This window comes from Engystomops pustulosus, chromosome 5 (genome assembly GCF_040894005.1).
Source record: "Engystomops pustulosus chromosome 5, aEngPut4.maternal, whole genome shotgun sequence".
In the NCBI taxonomy this organism is placed as follows: Eukaryota; Metazoa; Chordata; class Amphibia; order Anura; family Leptodactylidae; genus Engystomops; species Engystomops pustulosus.
The window spans coordinates 80828237-80847473 of NC_092415.1; the positions used below are offsets into that span (position 1 = coordinate 80828237).

At 38.4% G+C, this 19237-nt stretch overlaps 1 protein-coding gene across 3 annotated transcripts in view; it reads left to right on the forward strand.

Moving 5' to 3' along the window:
• MYLK4 (myosin light chain kinase family member 4) overlaps positions 1-16980 on the forward strand; it is a 122827-nt gene extending 105847 nt beyond the window's left edge. For all 3 annotated transcript variants that reach the window (XM_072152468.1, XM_072152469.1, XM_072152467.1), the window contains 5 exons: positions 4109-4237; positions 7531-7683; positions 7819-7909; positions 9372-9444; positions 11490-16980. In XM_072152468.1, coding sequence (XP_072008569.1) covers positions 4109-4237; positions 7531-7683; positions 7819-7909; positions 9372-9419 — 421 coding nt within the window. In that variant the 3' untranslated portion in view covers positions 9420-9444; positions 11490-16980. The remainder of the gene's footprint in view (positions 1-4108; positions 4238-7530; positions 7684-7818; positions 7910-9371; positions 9445-11489) is intronic.
• Positions 16981-19237: the final 2257 nt, after the last annotated feature.

Below are 19237 nucleotides of genomic sequence, written 5' to 3' on the forward strand. Positions count from 1 at the left end.
ATATAATTCACCAAGGGCTAGGATAAGTACTAACGGTAGTGAGTCGGAATGTTTCCCCCTTGGTAGGGGCACGAGACAGGGCTGCCCCCTCTCCCCCCTCCTCTTTGCTATTTTCATCGAACCTTTGGCCATCAAGATAAGGGCGCATACAGGGATAAGAGGAGGGGGAAGTGGAGGTTTAGAGGATAAAATAAGCCTATATGCGGACGACGTTTTGTTGTGCCTTCGAGACTCCCCTCTGTCAATCAGCAATGCAGTGAATACAGTGACAGAATTTGGCCGGCTTTCAGGCTTGGAGATTAATTGGAGCAAATCAGGTCTCCTACCCCTGGATGGGAATAAGATAGAAGACCTAGAGCTAGGAATCAAAATGAGTAGCCAGGACCCACTGAAATATCTGGGGACCCTGATATCAGCAAAAGTGCAGGACTTTGAATTATTAAATTTGAAGCCTCTTATCAACTCAGTTAGGAGCAGGGTCCACACCTGGGATAGACTCCCTCTCTCCTTCTCGGACAGAGTAGCTCTTATAAAAATGGTCCTGCTACCACAAATTTTGTTCTTTTTGACCTCTTGCCCGATTTGGATTGATAATTCCTTTTTCAAAGCAATGGAAGCGCTTTTCAATGAACTAATCTGGGGGCGGAAGCGCGCTAGAATTAAAATTAGTTACTTGTATAGACCCTCTGGAGAAGGGGGAATGGGGATACCCTATCTGCAGGGCTATTTTATAGCGGCACAGATGTCACGGATAGTGGGTTGGAAGGAGCAGGACGCATCACTGAAAACGTGGGGGATGGAAGAGGGGAAAACTCTCACAGTGTATGAACTATTGGAAAGGGGGATGGCAACGAACAATAAGGATTTATATATAAATATAGAAGTGATTCACAAAAGTTGGAATTTGATGAAAAAAATTATTCACATGAATGGGATCACAGAAGATACACCACTATGGCACAACCCCCTTTTCCCTGAACTCAGTAACCTCCCTGATCCCATTTTTTGGGAAAGGAGAGGGGTTCGCCTCTTCTCACAGATATTGGAGAATGGAGCGGTGGCAAGTTTCCTTACATTCCAAATTAAGGTGGGTCTGAATAAGGGGGATTTTTTGAGATACGCACAATTGGCACATGCAATTAAAGCAATAAGGTTTCGTAGAAGCATAAAGTTAGAATCACACTCATGTATAGAGTTTATTAAAAACACTGAAAAGAAAAGGGGTTTGGTTTCGGGGATATATAAACTTTTGATAAAAGGTATGTTTTTAGGGGTCAGACACAAGTCACAGGAACGTTGGGAAAACGTGGTAGGTCAGCTGACATTACACGAGTGGGAGGGGATTTACAGGAACGTGAAGATAGGATCTATTAGTGAAAACCACAGAGCCATCCAAGTTAAGATACTGTTTAGATTATACCACTCTCCAGAGGTGCTATATAAGATGAAGGTGAGGAGTACATCGGAATGTTTTAAATGTGGAATAGAGGAGGCGGACTTCCTTCACACAATTTGGGCATGTCCCAAAATTCATGGTTATTGGGAGGAAGTACATTTGCGAATAAACAGAATCCTGGAAATGGCCCTGACCCCTACGATTAACCTAGCAATTATGGGTTTGTTCAGGACCTGTGATAAAGTAGAACAAAAGGAGAGACCACTGGTATTAAAACTATTGACAATAGCGAAAGTTTTGATAGCGCGAGAATGGGGGAGTAGTAGGATTTCCAGGGTGGACCACTGGTTTGCTCTTACACAAAAGATCAGAAGATATGAACAAATTTACTTTGACAGATGTGGGTCCAGGGGGAAATGGTTGGAGACCTGGAGTAAATGGAAATAGGACAGATTCCCCCTGGTGATCGGATTGTTTTCCCCCTCCCTTTTTTTTTTTTTTTTTTTTTTTTTTTTCTTCTCCTTTCTTTCCTTCTCTCTCCTCTCTTGCCAGGGTGGTAGGGTTAGGGTGGAGGGAGGGAGTCCCACCATGGGGTTGTATTGGTAATGTTATGTGTAACAAAAATGACTCTCCAAATACGAAGTGGAAAAACCCTCTGAGGAAGTAACGGTGAAATATGCGTAAGGGATTTTAAGGCACATCACTTGTCTATACCAAACTATGCAGTCGGGTTGGTATATTAAATAACAGTTTGTACGCATTATGCACTTTTAAGGCGTTATTGAATCGTGGTATGAGTGTATTTGATACACAGTTGGTTTTTTGTATTGCACTGCCATTGATACGTATCCGTATTGTTTGTGACTGACACATTATATGTCAGTTTAGTAATTACACTATATTGCACTTGGCACTTTATTTTTTATTTTTTATTTTTTTTTTTGTATAGCTATATGTACTAATCTATTATACATACATTTTTGAGTGGCAAATGCATGTCTTGACCAACTCCTGTTTTTTAAATATTTTGACTTGTGATGTAATGATGTGTTTGTGGGGGGGGGGGGGGGGGTTTGGGTTTTCATGTTGTGGTGATTGTGATGTTTCTGAACTCTGTATATGTTAATAAAAAAAAAAAAAAAAATGATATCATGCTGTTAAGGCTGGGTTCACATTTTGTTTTTTGGTATATGCTTAGTATATATGTCGGTAAAGCTCCCCACTTATAAGCTGAGCGTACACATTGACAGTTACTGGCAGACAGAGGCATAGTTGCAGCCAATCACTGGCTGCTGCCATTGTTCATGCCTCCCTCATTCAGGGAATCTGCCCGACATGCCCTTACAACATAAGGCACAAACGTGATGTGATCAACATGGGCAGAGAACAAAGAACTGTACCACACATCATACAACGATCTACTGCTGCTAGGCTACATTTTCAAAACAAACTCGAAGTTCTTAGTCACATTTCGATCACTAGCCCACTAACCACTTCACGGTGACCTCGTTGTAATGGGTCTCTACGCTATTGTGTGCGGCATCACATAGTGTCCACCACCGCTTCAGCAAAGCACCAACAGGGATTTTACACCCAATTGCCCCCCGGCACCCATACAGGCAGGCATAGTCCCCATTGCTCTGGGTCCCCCACAGCACCACACCACAGAAACAGCAGCCGCCATGCAACACTGTACCATGTGAACAGGACTTAAATGCTCACCATGTGTGAACAGGTCTTGAATACTTACTGTTCCATGTGATCTAAGACACTGGCTGAGAGGAAGTAGTCTCCTGCCAATTTAAAAGCACCTGGGACCAATGGGGCCGAGTGCTGGTACTAGACAAAAAAGGGATAGAATAGACTAAACCAATATGGGGAGAGAACAAAGAACTGGACCGCACATCCACACATATCTATTGGCGCTAGGCCATTTTCAAAATGAACTCGAGGTTCTTAGTTACATTTTGATCAAATTGTATAAGCCCACTAACCACTTCACGTTGACCTCTTTGTAGTGGGTCCCTATGTTATTGTGTGCGACATCACATGGCGTCCACCGCCGCGCCAGCACAGCACCAACAGGGACTGAAATCCTGTTGCCCCCTGTACCCATACTGGCAGGTATAACTCCCATGGCTCCATGATGTGAACCCAGCCTAATACAGAAGTTCTGACACTACTTATTGCGTTATCATTTTGGTTTAGGGTTTGTGTATTTGACTTGCATAAGCCATAAAACAGATTGAAAAATGATGCAAAGCTATTTGTTTTGAGAGCTTTACAGTATATAGAGTAAAGAGCGTTACTTTTGTTATTTAAAAGAAAATAATGCTTTTAAGCATATAATTTATTTTTAGAGGTAAAATTGATTTGCAATTTATTCTCTCCTATAAAGCTGTAATTATTTCACCATAGACCAAAAACATTTAGATTACAGCATAGAGGCTGTCAAATTATTTACTTAAATGTGATTTATGTGGACCTAAGCATTTCTCCTATATCATTGCCTGCCAGTTTATTCCGTTCCAGTTATTAGTCATTGTATCTATGAGCTGTGTTTATGTTCAGTGTCAGACCTTATTCTTCCTGCAAAGAAAGTTGTTTGGAATGTGATTACTATGTGGCCAAAACCCAATCCTCTGTTAAGAAATTTTATGCTATGCCATTCCTTTAAAATAATATTTTATCTTTCTTTTATTCATGCTTTAGGTATAAGCCAAGGGAAAAATTGAAAGTGCACTTTGGTACTGCAGAGTTCCTTGCCCCTGAAGTTGTGAACTACGATTTTGTCTCTTTTCCCACAGACATGTGGAGTGTGGGAGTCATCGCGTACATGCTGTGAGTTGGCCAAATATTTCAGTCTGTTTTGTGTGAAAAATGCTTTATCTAATTTTTTTGTACATTTAGATTTGGTTTCTAGCCTATGTAGGCTCTCTTTCTGAACTAGCTTTCATACAGGTCTTTGAAGAAAAACATGAGTGGCGCAGTTGGAACTGCGAGGGCAGCTGAAGATAAATATTTTAATCTTTTCATATAGCAGACCAGTATGCGCCAATAGCAGATTTCATTATCATCTATTAAATAGACTATAATCACATTGCACGAAGCATACTTGGAGGGAGAGTAATAAGGGACCTGTGGTGCTCATACAAGTTTTGACAATTACATGAATATTGTCAAATAATTAAAATATTAAAAATTGTATTTGATAGAAATTTACATGTAAATATTAAACATTTTTTTTTGTCTATTTGAACTCTATTTGAACCCAATACTGGGTCTCCCTAATTTGGGCCAGTTGGCATCAGCTTTGTAGGATTTTTTGCCTTCCGCAGGGCTTGCACGGCTGGATTCATCAAGAGGCTTAAGCCCTGTGTGAAAAGGAACGCCCAATGTCGGAACATTCCCCCGCAGCCAGTGCCTCCCTTCATGCCCCTCCATGCACTCCTGGTGCGGAGATGGGTGAAAAGGAACACCCCGAGCTGGACCATTCCCCCTTTCTGACATTAAATATGAATAAACCTTCCCTGTTTTAGATCATTTAGGATTACAAAAATTATTTATATTTGCCAAATGCCAGAATAATGAGAGAAAATTTTTAAGACATTTCTGCGAAGTGAAAAGTTTACATACAATAAGATTACAATACATTTAAATAATTTGGGACAGACAATATGATGATGTTATGTCTTTAGAAGCTTCTTATAACCATAACCGTCAATTCAGATAATTTTTGATATTGTGCGGAGGGGGGTGGTTGTTGTGAACATTTTTCTTATATACCTTAGTTCGTAATGAAGCAGACTGCAATGTGCCCAGATAGTAATAAGAGCTGTGTGATAATAACTGCACCTGTGTGTCCATTACAATATTATAGACAGATTTCCATCCATGGGAGGTAAACATAGCTTTCGCTAACACGACAGCAAGCAGAGATCTAGGAAACCGTGAGGAATTGATACAGAAAGTATAAAATGGAAAATTTTATAACTTTCATTACACAAAAAAATATCCATTTTCAGAAATTGGGGAACCCCTTTAGGGATAACAAAGTCAATGCCATCACAAAGTCCTAATCTCATTCCTGTAAAAAATTCATGGGAAACTAAAAAAGCTGGTGAGAGCAAGTCGGCCTACAAACATGGCTGTCTGGCTTCAGGGGTAGTGGACCCACTGGACCAGTGCGGACAATGACGTAAGCTGACACCTGGCACTGGAATCAAAGTGGTACGCGGTTTTCACCTACTGGCCACTTTAATTATGTCTCCTTGCTGAACGCTTATTATTAGCATTATTAACCCCTTCACAATCCGCGCTCCAGCGGTTTGTGCTCAGTGCCTTACTAGTACAGCACGAGCTGTCTCTGTCTCTCCTCAGCAGTGCTGTACAACCAGGACTTGTGGATGACATCATCTTACAGGTCCTGGAAGGTCAATAGCAATACATGTATTGTATGTAGAGAGAGTAGGGCTGTGCTAGTCCCTGAATACAGCTCTATCTGTGTTTCCCCTAGCGACACAGATAGAGATGAAATCTCCTCAGTGGTCCCCTCAAAGTCCTAGCCACTGCTCCCCCAGCCCACCCTCCCACAAGCTACGCGGCGACTGAATACATTTGTCACTAAAATGGCACCTGAGAAAAAAATGCAATTTTTTACTTTGTATTTTGGCCTGCATGTTGGGGGTTAAAATGTTCACCACAACCCCAGATAAATTCCTTGAGGTTTGAAGTTTCTAAAAATGTGTCACTTTTTGGGTGTTTCTATTGCTTTGTTACCTCAGCGGCTCTGCTAACATGATATGGCACTCCAAATCCAAACTATTTAAAACAGAGCTCCAAAAGATAAATTTCGCTCCTTCCCTTCTTAGCCCTGCTGTGTGTCCAGCCTGTAGATTATTGCCACATATGGGGTATTGCCGTACTCAGGACAACCCGCAGAATCATTTGTGGAGTGTTTGTCTAGAATGGCATGAGTTGGGAAAATATATTTGCCACTAAAATGGCATATTTTAGAAAAAAATAGCAATTTTTACGCACAATTTACTTTGTATTAGATTTTGGCCAGCATGTTGGGGTTAAAATGTTCAAAACAACCCCAGTTGTCAGTGAAATTATACTATTAACATAAACTACAATGTATCACGAGAAAACAATCTCAAAATCACTGGGATAAGTTAAAGTGTTGATTATTTATTACCACAGAAAGAGACACTGGTCAGAATTCTTTTTAAAAAGGGCTGAGCCTTAACGTACAAACTGGCTACGCCCTGAAGGGGTTAACCACTTATCTCTGTACCTGTTTTCCACGTTAATGCACGGATAATTTTTCTGTCAATGCTTTTTACAAGCTATAACCTTTTTTTCCCTGTTACTATAGTTGTATGGGAGAAAATGTTGTTTTTAATAGCACAATTTTGGCTTTCATATATTCTACTGGTGAAAATGTAAATCTGAAATTTTTTTTTTTGAAATGACCTTTGCATGATGGAACATGTTTGGGGGGAAAAACTTTTTGCATCAACACCTTTCAAGAGTAATGACTTTTTGAATATTTTGCTAATCTAGCTGTGTGAAGGCTTATTTTTTTATGAAAAGATCGGTTGATTTGTAGAAATTTGTGGTTCATAAAGCTTTATGAACGTGATTGATATAATTTTTTATGTGATGGATGATTAAAAAATGACAATTTTTGGCAATTTTTTAAATGTTTTTTGTCATATGGGATAAATACTTGTATAGTTTTGTAGCCTGAGTTCGGTTGGTAGCCTGTGTGGAGGTAAAATATGTGTGTGATTTTACTGGGTTTTTTTTTAGAATTTTTTTGTTTTTATTTAATATAAAACTTTTTTTTTTTTACATATTTTATATTACTTTTTCCACTGGACACTTACATGAGGTCCTTACTTATGTAGTGCAATGCATTAAATGTCCCTGACAGGCATCTATTAGGCTAAAATAGCTATCCTAAGCAGCCTTGGACCCCGGGCTGGTGTGGGACAACATCGTGACCCAGTGACTGTTGCTGCACTATACCTAGTAAAACTATACCTAGTCTGGAGAAGTCAAGTTAATAATATAATAGTTTATATAAAAGATGTTGTTATATACATTTTTTCCATTTGAACCATCAGGTTAAGTGGGCTGTCACCATTTTTAGGAGATGATGAAAATGAAACGCTAAACAACATCATAGTATCTCAATTTGACTTTGAAGGAGAAGAATTCCAAAATATCTCAGAGCATGCTAAAGATTTCATTTCCAAGCTGCTGATAAAGGAAAAATGGTAAGCAAGTTCTAATAAACGGTGTTAGCAGAAATTTGCATATGTTTGTTTTGACATATCTTTTACGATATAGTTATTTATATATACATCAGATATTATTATTGTCATTATTATTGTTATTTATTTCCTCTCTAGCTGGCGAATGAGCGCAAGTGAAGCCCTTAAACATCCATGGCTGACAGACTCTAAATTACACTACACAATTAGCCAGCAGGTTACTTCAATGGTATGTGTAACTATTCCCCATATCTGTAACACAGGGCATAGACGGGGACTGAAGAATATAGTTTTTAGGAAATAAATTCCTACTTTAAATGTTATGGTCATAATATAAGGTCTATATCAAAATGAAGCATGATAAACCAGGAACACTTACTTATAGATCCAGGCACAGTGACTGTGGTCATCTTCTTATATATTTTATCCATAGCCTGCTTGTTTCTAAAATACATTTTTAAATTTATGCTCATGAGCATGAAGGGCTCTGGTGGGTGTTTTCAGAGCTCCTGATGGCTGGAGCTTCAGGTTGTTACACTAAGCAGAGTAGGCTCTACTGTACTTCCTGCTGCTGCGGAGGCAGAAGGAGGATGGAAAGAACAAGGCGCTGGGGGAGACATATTCATAGATAAGCATAAGGGATGTGAGGGTCAAACATCTGACTAGGCAACAACTAATATCAGTTAAAGTTTCAGAACACCAGCAAAGAAATTATCCAAATGAATACTAAGGGGTCTTATTGATTTGTATCAACGTACACTCTGAGTGATATGGGAGTTTCTTTAGCAGGGATAAGGATTTCTGTAACTGGCATAATGTTATCTGTGGTGATAACACTGCTGTAAAGGCATCAGTGGTCAGTATGCTGAAATGGTAACAGCTATGGCTAAAGCACTGTTAGGTACACACCAATGTCCTATCATATCTTTGTGGACACCTTTTGGCATCTAAATTTAGTATTGCAATATATTTAAAATATATATAGCTTTCACTGCCCTATATGGAGACCGTACACTCTTAATAGCACCATGGACTACCCTTACACCTTGACTTGCTAAGGGGTTAATGATATGGAGGTCATCAGGCAGCCAGTGCAAGGAACAAAGGATTGGTGCTATCTAACTAGGCTGTTCTTTACCAACTGACCTTTTCTGGACGATGTTTTATACAGGGCATTGCACTAGTCCAGAAGTGAGGGCTTATAGGCAAGTCCCAGAGTAGGCAGATATTCTCCTGGACTAAACTGTATTTAGGAGAATATCTGTAATATTACTATTTGTAAAGTTCCACGTGTGAAAATAGGAAAGAGGATTTAATAATAGCAGATATCTGGTGCTTGACTGACAGATCCCCATTAACAACAATACCCAAGTATTGTATATGGTCTGAGTTTTGTAAAGTTCTTTTTGTAAAGTATTATTACGAATTTCTTTATCTTTTATATACATAACAAAGATTCCTTACTAACTTTCTTCAGGCAGATCTATATTAACCCTATATGTAATGCCATAAGAAAGTAGTTCAGCAATACACATACAGTTTCAGCATGTTTAGAGTATAGTTTGTGTTATTTATGTTTAGTGCTATTTTAGAATATGTTACAAGTCTTGAAATCATAACTATTTCCTTTTATATGGATTTTCCACAAATATGCTATAAAGCTTATGTATTCATCATTATGTTTCTTTCAGAAAAATTCTGAAAGCTGCACTGTGTCTGAGGGACCTGTGGGCCAGTGATATATTCCAGACTAGTAATAAGCAGGTTTGTTTAAATGTTGTCTTAATTTGTTCAAGATATAAGAAATATAAAAAAATAACAAAACTTACATAAACTAAATAATTTCAGAGATTGTGCACTTTAAGCACTTTCTAGCAAATAATTGATATTTGTGTAATGAGAAGTTATAAAATTTCTCAGTATACTTTCTGTATCAATTCTTCATGGTTTTCTGGATCCTTGATTGATGTTTTCTTGCTGTCATGCAACAGGAAGTTTCATTTACTTCCTGTATAGAAACAAAATGTATTACTTTTTCTTACCCAAACAATATTAATTATGTGTTGGAATGTGCTTAAAGTGGACAACCCCCTTAAACAAAAACTATACATAAATGGAATTTAATAATTATTGCACTAAATACTGATCATTTTAAGAGGAATACTGTATGTCTGAGACAGAATAGGAAGAGGATAGTGAATCTTAGCCCCAACCCTAACCCTGGGCCTGGGAGAAGGAGTACTATAAGAGACTGCAAGCCATAGTATACATCCAAGAGGTATATTCTGAGAAACATCAATAATATCCAAGGGTCCAAATAGAGAGAAATCCAGAAAACTGGGAAATTAACCGGGACTTGGGTTAGGTCAGGAGAAGAATTTATTGCGTCAGTAATCAGCCGAGGACAGGTGTAGGGCTGACCCCAGGGTTTTAACTGCCTCTAAGCCTTATACTGCCAGCATGAGACATGAAAAATACAATACAATGGTGTTTATTTCCTAAAATATCAGCGATTCCATGCCCATAGGTGCCTGATTGGATGTGTTGCAAGGGTGAATATAGTCTTAATTCCTTGCCATGTATCAGTACAAACTTTGATAAATCCCCCTCTTAATCTGGGAATTGATCTTTATCTGCAGATCCCTGTAACAATTGTATTTTTCTCTATATTTTTTTAGGTTCTGTAGTATACAGAACCACAATCCTGCAATTTAGTTTGAGAAGAGATCTTCTTTAATAAGATAACAAATAAATTACTCTAGGGACTAAAGATCACATGAAGTGATGCCCCGGTCCAGGCTCAGGGGACTTTTCAGCTCATTTACATATGATTTTGGTGGTGATTTTTTGTCAGGTGAACTGCAATTTTTAACATAAAAGATGGAATGCTAGAAAGTACATTTTACATACTATCTTAGGCCCCTTGCCCACAATCGCTTTTCTTGTGCGAGTTGAAAGTGATCCGTTACCACACAAAACTCTAACACATAACTGTTAAATAGATCACACATCAGTTGTTTTATTTTTGCTGTCTCTCTGCGTTGCGATGTGTCAAAAGAGCATGTCCTTCTTTGATGCGAGTCAAAGGAAAACAATTCCCATTGAAGTTTATGGGTGCGTAAAAAAAATGACAGCACTAGGATCATCCTAGTACGGTCAATTTTGCCTGCATGTGTTTCCAGGAAGTAGCTGAGAGAATCTGACCTAGAGTTACATAGTTGCATAGTACTCGGACTGAACTCTGAATGAACTATGAACTAAACTAAAACTCTGAACAAAATCTTATCCAATCCGAATGAGTTTCACTGAGCAAAGTCGTGCTATTTTCAACACAGTTCGTGGGCAAGAGGCCTTAGGGGGCCAGTAGTTTAGTGGTATAAAAGCCAGTGACAGGTTCCCTTTAACACAGCACAATCCATTAGGAAATGCCCATTTACAGTGTGCTGTATCACTATGAAATGCAAGTTAATATTACAACTGTATGTATACATTGACATTTCTATAATATTTCTTTTAGATTAGATTTACCATGAAATGTAATTTGTGAGATGTTCCTTATAGGTAAACACTTTATGCTGGGACTATATCATTAGGCATTATAACTTACGGCATGTTCTGTCGGTTGTCAAGGAGCATTTGGCAGAACAATCTCTACAAAAGGAAAACTTAACCTGAAAAACTGGCTAACGTTCCTTAGAAGTAATAAAGGTCTGGAGCGTTGTATAGCCTAAAGTAATAAAAATAATGAATAAGGGGAAAAATAACAAAGTGAACTGTTGAACTAACAAGTATTGTATTTTGTTATACAGAAACACTGCTGTGTGGCGTCTGCTGTGAGACATTCGAGCAGTTCTGGTGCTGTGACCTTCCATGAGATGACTTGGGCATTTACCAGCTGGACCCTTGCCATTTCAACTAAGGGCGGGTTTTGGCATAGCTTAGCTAACTTCACCACTTCCTCTCGCACATTCTAAAACTGCCTTCATGTTCAAGAATTGCTGAACTTGGGTCTTACCAACTATATCCTAGGGTTTGAGATGCTCAGATAACACAGATGTGTGCTTACAATACCATGATAAATGCATTGGTTTCTGGTTGTAACATAGTTTTGCAAATTGTATTACATTCAGAACTGTGCTTCATGTCTCAAACTTTGGCTCTCTCCTATCATACACTCTACCTTCTTACAATTTTGTATGCTAAAAAAGTGAATTAAACACAGTATAGCCAGCAGTTACACCGCTTGAGCCTGAAACACTAACAGTGTTTCCATGTCTGGTTGGTTTGTTTACCAATAGGATGAGTAGTTAAATTAATTTGAATGATTCACAACCCTAAGCCATAAGTCATGTGTAGTGCAGATTCCTTGTAGTCATTGCGTTGGAGGAACGATGTTTCTCTGCACTTGGTGACACCACTGAGAGGACCAATGTGATATTTATAGTGTAAACCTTCGGCTTTGTAAGACATGAGATAATTTGTTGCGGAAATCCGAAAAACTATGCCCTATAAATATCCAAATACAGCTCATAATGTTTGGAGTTAGTGTATCAAAACATGTCTAAATAAGTGTAATATGTTAATAGATACCAGCAAGAGAATTTTGATAAAAAGCATTTATGCTAAAAGCAAAATTCAGGGATAACCAGCTGACTAACCAAGATCACTGCTTATCCCAGCCGCATTTAGTAAAATTGCACAAGAATATACCATATTTTTCAGACTATAAGGCGCACTGGATTATAAAGCGCACCATCAATAAATGCCTGCTAATCGTCTTGGTTCATATATAAGGCGCACTGGATTATAATAAGGTGAACCTGATTATAAGGATGAATGATCAACAGGAGGCAGACCTGTGCATAGTTCAAGGCAGCTGTTGTAGGGAAGTACGGTTCATATATAAGGCGCACTGGACTATAAGGCGCACCTTTGATTTCTGAGAAAATCAAAAAAAATTTTGTGCACCTTATAGTCCGAAAAAACAAAAGCAGAAAACTGTAAAAAAAAAATCTAATAATAATTAAAAAAAAAACATTAAGGGGTCCTAAATATACTGTAGGGAAGATGTCTCTATAAGGTAAGTATCACCTCTTAGTCTAACCATAGGATGCAGTGGTCAGGAGACTGATGCATGTGACATCAACAGTAGAGGCTACTTGAAGCATCAGTGCTGGATTGCTGAAGGATAAAGACTAGTAGTTTTTAACACCATTTCCATCTCTAGGTATTTATGTTTCTACTACTTTACAGGATTTAAATTTAATTTGTTCCCTCTTGCTTTATTTCCTTGAAAGTGAAAATGTGCACCTGTAAAATGATAGAATTACTCATAAATTGGGCAAGAATTCCAGGCTAAAATGGGTTGGAACATTTTGTTGAGGAATCTGTTTTTCTTCCAGAAATAGTGCCACTTTTGTACATGGTTATGTTTGATATTACAGCTCAATATCACCCATTTGTATAGGGGAAAGACAAGCAGCCCATAGAAAAGTGAGGCTTTTTGCTGGAAAATAACATCATGTCCTCTCTTATTTCTCTTCTTGTGCAGTTATATGATACTGATTGTAATGTCTATTATATTTATGTTTTGTAGCCAAAGAAATGTTTAACCAAACATATTAATTTCCTGTTCCTTATAAAGTTTGTACTTCTAACCTCACATGAACAATTTCCAGCTCCTTATAAATAGTAATGAAAATTAAAACACAGGCAGGTAATATGAACCAAAAGTACTTGTGCATTGCTGGCTTGAGTTGTGGGGAATAATACAAATGGCCTTCCCTGCTTTAATATTAGTTCAACACAGTTTATCATGAAATGGGTCAGATGGCTTTAAACAGGTTTGCATAAGGGAATGTGCACTTTTTTCTATTTTCTGAATTTTAACATTTACAGCTAATCAAAAGATATGACTGGTGGGATTCTCTGTGTTGGTACCCCACTATATCTGTGATTTTCTGTGCGGAGACTCGAGTATATCTGAGTTATGCTCTTGGTTTCTCCATTTACATTAATTATCATTATTGGTACAAAGGCATGATTCTGGTTGTCAGAGTAAATGTTATATCTGTGTGCCAGCCTAGGACCTAGACACAGTCCACCCAATAGAAGGCAAGTAACGGCAGCACTCCAAGTACTGGGGTAGAAAAAAAAAGCTTTTTGCACCATGTGTCTACAGCAACAATTCAGCTGAGGCCTTTGGAAAGGCTGATCCCTAGGAGTTGAAATGTTGCTGTGGACACATTGGGGAACATTTACGAAGGTCCGTGTGCCAGTTTTCTGTCAGACTTTACTCTTTCTTTTAGGTGCAAACTCCTTGCACAGGTATTTAAGAAGTTTCTGCACATGTGTTGCATGTGACCATTTTGTGGCGCAGCTGCACAACGAACCGTGCACCAGATTTATCATGCAGAATCTGACAGAAATGTGTCGCACACCCTATGTTAAAGATGCACCTAAAAACGTTGGTGCACTCTGCTGGGGCAGTGCAGGAAGCGGCAGATTTATGACGAACGGGCACCAGAAATCCTGAATCTGACGTGCCCTGCACTATACACAGGCAAACTGCATTTAGTGCAGTTTGCATTACTCTTAGTAAGTGTGCCCCATTGTGAATAAAATTTAGATTCATTGTATACCTTGTTTCATGCTCAGAATGCCTTGATATAGGTAATGTAGCTATGTCCCTAAACATAGGTTTAGCATTACTTCAAAAAGGTAAATTACATTTCAAATAAACTGACATACATAATGAAGGCCTTGTGCCAAATTTCTTATGTGTCGTAGACACTGGGAACCTCACTAGAAAGTATCCACAAAATGTGCTTGGCTTGGAGAAAAAGGGGTCCAGATTTATATGGGTTATCTGGCCTGCTGAACTCGCATTTAGCTGTGGCAGTGCCCTTTACCACAGGCCTCTGTTTGTATAGTCGATTACATTGTACAATGTCGACTTTATATCACCACCAGCCTCTGGTCTGCAGTAACAGGTGGCTCCTGAATAGGGTGCTGGAGGGGATAGCTATGCGCTCTTCATTTTCATACCCCTGTAGATATATATATATATATATAACATAAACTGGGAGAACCCATTTACATTGGCAAATATATACCAACAATTAGGTGTATTATTAACTAAACCTCAAGCTATTTTAGGATAAAGGAGAAGAAATCACAGTGCCCATCACTCACAAAGAGCAGTACAGTTTTAACACCATGTATAAGATAAGATAGTAGTGATCAATTGTCAGCCTTTATATTGTACCATGTGTGTAACTTTATTTTATTTGTGTTCATCTAAAGAAGAGGCTGGTACCTGTTATGGTACCCTATTTTTTTTCCAGGTGGGTACATCCTTGTTGTTGCCTCCTGACAGTTATCTATTCTTTGTTACACTCTGGTGGACTTTTTCTTATACATATCAGACAATCTAAACACAAAGCTACAGTATGAAGCAGAGGTATATCAGAAGCAAAGTAACAAAAAGACAACGATTACTAAATTAAATATGTATCTAGAAGACATTACCCATAGATAATGACATAGTTCTTCATAATCTACAACCAGATATTCACTTTAAAATTGGCTGAAAAAGGAAACCCTTCGAAAAGTAAATTGATTGGGCATCAAGATACCATTTTGGTAGTTAGTTTTTGAAATTCCTTTGAATATAGTTTTCAAATTGATTTCAAAACATTTTTCCAAGTTTGATAACTTAGAAGAAAGTGATTAAAAGTTTTTAAGAAATGCTTAGTGTAAAAAAGAGTTACTATGCGGCTCCAGATTGTAGGTTCTATGTTATTGCCAGATTGACTGTCTAATTTATGTCACCGATAATAGGGAAAGTGACATAATAGCTCAGATTTATCAAAAATAGTACTGACTACACTATGTGCAGTTTGACTGGGGATTGTGCAGTGAGTGACAGTTTCATGAAATGTGTTTCACGTTCTTCATGAATCTGGCGCTCCCTGCACTGCTCTGGCAGAATGCACCAACTTTTTTGTTGGTACACCATTAATGTAGGGCATACAACAGAATGAATAAATGTGTTGCATGGTCCGACTGTGCACAGGAACGCCATTAATTGTGCAGAAATCTGTGTTGTGTCGGGCATAGTGCAGCCGCGCCACAAACCCACATACTGCTTTACTGCTACTCATATCAGGTTTTATTTGCTATGATTGAAGGGAAAATCTTGGTGTGTCAAGTTTCATCAATGTTTGTGTTAATGCAAATATCGCATATCATTTAAAGGGGACATGTCTGTTTCCAATAAAAAGAAAAGTTAGATCAAAGTTTACCTTTCTCTCTGCAGAGCAGTGTCCTGTGCCCCCCACCCCCTTCCTTGGGAAACCGCACTGTAATGTGTCTATATGCATGTTTTTTTTAAAATTTCAAATAGACGGATGACAGAGCGTTTCCGGGGTTGGAGGGGAAACCGCCTCTCACTGGCTACTCCCATGGGACAAGGGATACTGCTCTTCAATTAGTAAGGTAAACTTTCATCTAACTTTTACCTTTTTTTAAAAAAAAAAGCCAGTTGTGTTATAAAAACACTTTCGCAATGTGCACATTATTCTCTATGGGGATGTGGTGGAGCGAGAAAAAGGGCACCTGATGACAGGTTCCCGTTAACTCGTGTAGTGCAGTAAATAGTCCCTGTACTTGGTTGTATTTTAGGTTTACTTTATATTCGCTGTATTTATTAAAAAGATATTGAATGTATATTACATCTGACGATCATACCAGCTTTACTAAGCATTTTAGAAGATCTTGACATTGATGTTCTCTTCACCAGCAATTTCTGGATCAATTTTCAATGCCAATAGGATACATTGTAAATGTGTATGCTATAAAACTGAGAAAAGGGTGATATAAAACATTTATTTTCTCTTTACATTGACAATTATGTTGTCGCAAGTCATATCAAGAGGAGTCTTCTACTTTGCTGTTGCCTTGTTTGTTATAACATCATACCAATGTTGTTTTCTTCACATCAGAACCTTGTTAACCATGATTTCATAGTACAGTTACTAAAGTTCTCAAAAATATATTATATGGCACCTTATTAAAGGAAATTGTAGATTATATTTATTTGCTTATTACCTGAATTATATTATGGTGTGCTTGTACCTAACTCACCACTGTATTGTTACAACATCATGCATAATCTGCATAGTAAAATTAAGTTGTAGAATGTTTTACAACAATGTAATGTACATTTTATTCTTCCTAGTTGATTTGAATTCTTTGTTCATATACTGTAGATGCAATAAAATACATTTATTTAATTTATTTATGTTACAAAAAAAGGCTCATTCTGTTATACAATCTACAGCAGTGATGGCGAACCTTTTAGAGACTGAGTGCCCAAACTGCAAAACAGACCCACTTATTTATTGCAAACACAGCAATTCTAGCATTAAATTATTAAAATCTTCTTTCTCCGTGCTATACCACAGCTTTCAAAGGGTCCTGAGGACACCGATATAGTTGACAGACGGTGGGAAAATTCAGATTGCCATTGGAGCTTCCCTGAACATGAAAAATTGTGGGGCCAAGAGCAGGAGCTTCAATGGCGCCAATGATAATCTGACCATGTCCACACCTTCTCTTCCTGCTGTCTCAGGTAGACCCAGATACCTCACATCCTGGGCTACCTGGGCCTGCAGGAGGATCCCTCAAGTTCTGTCTGGTGAATTCTGTGCTGGGGCAACAGCCCAGTGCCCACTGAGAGGGCTCAGAGTGCCACTTCTGGCACCCATGCCGTAGGTTCGCCACCACTGATCTACAGGGATGAAATATTGGAGTAAATGGCCTTAGAAGAGAACTTTCTATCATGTACTATAAAGAGCATTTTTGACTGGATTCTCTGGCTTCCAATATTTCTCCTTAAGGGGGTACTACAAGGAGAATGTTTCGTAACTGAGAAAGGGGTCTCATGTTGTGACCGACCTAGTCATGATGCCAGGTGCTGGTTTTATTTACATGAAAACGTTCGAAATCAGTGACGTTTCAGCCTATGACAGGCCTTTGTCAAACACCGATCATATATGTGTAGAAGGGTTCGGTCGGCTCGCACAGCAGGTGTCAGGGGGTAGCGTCACCGTATTTTTTGTGTGACTGCACAAATCAGGCGGTCAGGACTGTCCTACTAAACTAAGTTTATCTTGGTGTACACCAAGTGGGTTATACTCTCTTTACTCGATATATCTGTTTTAGAACATAGGCTAATTGATCCATATGGAGCTTATTTAATAATAATGTGGTCCTTTTGGGCCCCAGTATTGTTGCAGACAATGATGGAGATTCAACCACACGCCACATTTATTGAGGCTTTTAGACAATTTTTTTGGACAGAATTGTCTGAAAAGGACCTCAGAAAAAAGGGTTTGGCCCAACAAGGGGAGCAAAATATTCTGACATAAACTAGACCAACTAGTAGATGGTCTAAAGTATGACTCCACAGTTCTAAACTACTTCATATACACCACCCAGCATGATTTATCTGGTGCAGAATAAGACTGTATAAAGTGATCTGAAACACATTTAAACCCACCTGTGAAATTGTGGGCCCACCCTCCATCATCCCCTAGGAAATAAGCCCTAGTAGTTCCTCATAGCGCCTTATGTGATCTATTAAATATTCTATGTATTCCTTAGCTATTATTTTTAGGTCTTTGGAGAATTTACATAAACTAGTCAAATACCATATATTGTTAGACTTGTGGAAGGCTGCAGAGTAGTAAACAATAGCCTCTTTTTACATTCAACAGATAATATTCTGAAATTATGATATGATTATTGGATGCAAAATCTTGATGTTATGCAGTACGGTAAATATACATTTTACATTCCTTGTGTTCTGGTTTTAAAATATGTTTCATCATTTTATCATTTGCTTTCTTGACCTTCTTTGTTTGTTTTCCACTCTGGCTAAACTCTTCCTCACTCTCTAATGTATAATATATTGGCCAAACATAACATTTCCTGTGGAGTGCTTCCCTGAAATTGCTTCAGTAGGGCGAGTATGTGGGCAAAGCACACGTCATTGCATCTACAGAAAAAACACTGCTGAACTGCAGCTTATTCATACCTTGAGGGTCAAGAAAGCATTACCGAAAAATACTGTGGGACACGCCAAAAGAGAGCAGAACCCGTTTCTTTAGCCTGTTCAGTTTTTGATGAAATGTAACAAGATTTCTGTTTAAAAATGTTAACTAAGAAGACAGCAACTAGGAAAGGATTGCATAATTTGCTACATATGGGAGAATACTTCTTGCTAAATGTTAGTCCTGCTTGCACATGTCTGTCTCTCTCTATTTGGGGGAAAACAGAAGGGATCGGCTAAAAATTAAACATTGCTGATTCTTCAACTTCCCAGTGATCCATATTCTATGGATTTTGACAAAAAATGGAATTCAGACAAACAACCACATTTTTTTTAATGGTATAGGTGGTCCCCTACTTAAGAACACTCAACTTACATATGACCCCTAGTTACAAGCGGATCTCTGGATATTGGTAATTTATAGTACTTTACTCCTAGGCT